Source organism: Crocuta crocuta, unplaced genomic scaffold (assembly GCF_008692635.1).
Source record: "Crocuta crocuta isolate KB4526 unplaced genomic scaffold, BGI_CrCroc_1.0 scaffold334, whole genome shotgun sequence".
In the NCBI taxonomy this organism is placed as follows: Eukaryota; Metazoa; Chordata; class Mammalia; order Carnivora; family Hyaenidae; genus Crocuta; species Crocuta crocuta.
This window is the reverse complement of record NW_027533260.1, coordinates 3630406-3633831: the sequence shown is the minus strand read 5'-3', so window position 1 is coordinate 3633831 and position 3426 is coordinate 3630406. Positions and strand designations below refer to the sequence as shown.

General features: G+C 56.0%; 1 protein-coding gene across 1 annotated transcript in view; it reads right to left on the bottom strand.

Annotated features, from left to right (window-relative positions):
• The window catches only part of KPTN (kaptin, actin binding protein), a 10046-nt gene that overhangs the window by 3335 nt on the left and 3285 nt on the right, over positions 1–3426 (bottom strand). Inside the window, 8 exon segments of the mRNA XM_077747183.1 lie at positions 588–665; positions 746–855; positions 1234–1307; positions 1435–1510; positions 2539–2593; positions 2688–2772; positions 2892–2974; positions 3326–3424. Of these exon segments, the coding sequence (XP_077603309.1) occupies positions 588–665; positions 746–855; positions 1234–1307; positions 1435–1510; positions 2539–2593; positions 2688–2772; positions 2892–2974; positions 3326–3424 (660 nt within the window).

The window sequence follows — 3426 nt, the reverse complement described above, 5'->3', positions numbered from 1 at the left end:
CCCCCCCCCCCCCCCCCCCTCCGCTCCATGAGAGGAGGAAGACCCTACCTATGCCGTGCTACGGAGAGAAGCTTCGAGGTTAGACCACAGGATGATGGGAAGAATAGATGCGAGGCCAGAGAGGGAGGGAGAGGAGTCAAGACCTGACCCAAGGGGCAGAAGGCAGCCCGCAGGGGTAACGCGAGGGGAGCTGCCAGAGAAGGGCAGGTCACAGCAAGAGGGACAGAGCAGCACGCAGTGGGGAGAGGGGGGAACGAGCTAAGGGTTAGCGCTAAGTCCCCAGGAAAAGCTCGGGGGCAGATCAAAGCAAGAGACAGAGTGAGGAGGCCACAGAGGGGGATTGGAGGAAGTCACAATGTGAGGGCTGATGGTTAGACCAAGGGAAAGGCACAAGGTCAACTCCAGGGTAAAAGACGAAGACTAGAATTCAGGGGCAAGTCGCTGACGTGAAATGTGAGAGCACGGAGAGGTGGGAGAGGCCATGGGAGGGATGAGCGGGGGCCGGACGCTCTGGGACAGGGGTGTGAATCTGGGATTGGGAAGCTGAGTCTGCAGAGTGGCGCGTCCCACCCGCCCCCCGAGCTCACCCTCGGGGGCGGAGAGGCTGAACACGATCACTCGGGAGATGGGGCCGTCCTGCAGGATCGCCCATGTCTGTAGAACCTCTGTGTGGACGGTGAGGCATCAGGGCCCTGCCCCAGGCCCACCCACTCGCCCCCCACCAGGTCCCCATCCTGTCCATCACCTTGACTTCGCTGGTCCACGTGGGCCACTCGGACATAACCGCTCTGACAGCCCAGAGCTGAGAGTCGCCGGGACGTGCCGGGGAGATTGTGGACATCAAGCCAGAGGACGCTGGTGGGCGGAGGGGCCGGAGGGCGTCATCAGATTCGGGCCCCACATTCTGCCTCCTGAGGACCATCCACCCCCTTCCTGTAGCCCTGGGACCCCGCTGGGCCTTGGTTTCTCCGAGGTTACCGCTACCACCTGCTTTCCCTCCGGGGTCAATTGCAACCACGGGGTTTCACGTTCTCTCTGGGATCACCACCGTTGACCAATTTCTCCGACATCCACCTCATGTCTGCCACCTGAGTTTTCTGGGCTCACCTCCCCTGCCCAGTTTCCCTGAGGTCATCCCTGTCTCTGCTGTCCCTGAGGGCTTTCCCACCGCCTGATTTCTCGGAGGCCGCCTCCCCAGGGCCGCCCGCCGGCCTCTTTCAGGAGCCCTCTTACCTACTGGTCAGATTCGTGAGCTCTGGGAAGAGGTTTTCCACGGGCTGTTCTTCAAACTGATGCAGCCCCTCGTTCTGGGGGAACCAAGACCAGAACCCCCAACTTGGGATGTGTCACTGGCCAGTTCACACACGGAGCCCAGCACCTGCTCATGGCAGCCTGAGAGCCGGGCTCTGCCCGCCGCGCCTCCCTCTGACTCACCTCCTTGTAGAGATGAATGGCCGGGTCATTCCCGCTCAGGAGAAACACCGTCTCCAGCTGATTCCCGACCTGGACCCTGGAAGCAGAGAAATCTAGAACCCCAGTGTGGTGGAGTCCACGTACGGAATCTTCCAACCTCAGAACTGTAGAAACCTTCTGATTCTAGAGCCCTTGCTTGCTATTGTCCTCACTCTGGATGTGGGTTCAAGAATGGAACGCGGAGCTCTAGAAAAGGCTTCAGGAACCCAGAGCACTAGACTCATTACTCTAGAACTCCAGGGCTCCCGAAGTTCTGTTTCCTGTTTCCTATGAAATACCAGAACTTTTAGAAATGGCCATTGTGGACACTGAGAGTCATAAAATGGTGAGATATCCAAATCCTAGAATCCAGAACATTGGTTTCTAGAATTCTCACCCGTTAGACCAGAAGCTGGCAAGTTATGACCTACTGACCAAACGCAACTTACTGATTCTTGTCAATAAAGGCTGTCTTGGAGCACAGCCACACCGTTCATTTACATAGTGTGGGTGGCTGTGCTCGTCTATGATGGTGGACTTGAGTCGTTATGATAAAGACTGGCCCTTAGTTAACAGAGAAACTTTGCCAACTGTTGTGCTAGACCACCGGTGTTCTAGAATGGAATCCAGAGCTCTAGACTGGAATTCTCCTATTTTGGGATTCTAGAACCTCACATTCTAGATGTTCTGTCTTTCATCTCCTTGAAATACGAGGATGGGAAATAGGAGAATGAGTTTATCATGACAGGATCTCTGAATTACCAAACAGCAGAATCTTAAAATCTTAGAAACTCAGAACTTACACCTCTGGGTCCTTGAGTGTCCACATCAAGACCATCAGAACCCAAGCGTTCTGGATGCCTAGGACACGGGTGCTCAGCACTCAGAAGCTCTAACAAAATGGTAGCCTGCCAGCCAAGGCTGGTCCGTAGCTGCCTTAAAAGCACAGTGCTCTCAAAAACAAAACTAGAGTCTGACTTACAGTCTACTGGCAGGTCTGCTGCCTCGTTTGCTAGAGCCTCCCCCCTACACACACACGCATGCGCGCGCACACATTCTACTGTACTACACCTGTGGCTTACATACTCTGCATGGCACAGCTGGAAAGGAGTGAACTGGAGCTCCAGGTTTAGGCAGCTCTCTGTAAGGGCAGTGCAGGCAGATGGGACACCAGGGACCTGCCAGGTCCCCCCTCCCATCTTCCCCAGCCCTCCTTCCCTCGAGGCCACACTTACGGGCAATGGAGTCAAGATTGTACTCAGAGCCGGGCTCGTAGTCGCAGTAAATGTTAAGAAACGGGCTGCCCTTGTCTCCTGAATCCTGGGATGCGAAACTGGCCTCAGGAAAGAGCCGGGGCATCCGGGGGGACTTGGGTCAGACTCAGACACGGCCACGTGTGTCAGGGAAGGGGATGGGTAGGCAGGTGGGGGGCCTGGTACCTTGATGAACGTGATCCCCACAACCAGACCCCGCTTTGGGGGTGATTTGTTGAAGGTGTCGATGGAGACAATCTCTGCGTCCACTGGGAGGGGACAGTTCAAAGTTCGCGTTTCAGGCGGGCTTCTGACCCCTATATCCCCAATCATGGTGACCCCTGACCTCTAGTAGTCACTAATCTCCGACCACTGCAATCATCATTACTTCTGGCTCCCGGTGAGTCCTGATCATTGTAACCACGGTATGAGGGATCCTAACCTCTAGGTCTGAGGAATCCTGAACCCTACCCATTGACACCAATACCTCTTGATTATCAGCCTTCACCCCTTTCAGTCACCCGGATCCCAGTCTCCCATCATGGTGTGACCCAGCTCAGAGCCTCAGAAGCGTTCTCAACACCACGTTCCAGGGCCCCCAACCGCATGGCGCCACGCACCGGGAATGTAGTTGAACTGCAGCTCCTTGGCCACGGGCCGGATTTTCTGTCGGAGGTCCTGGTAGCGGAAGCCCAGCACCTTGCCTTTAAGAGTGGCGGCC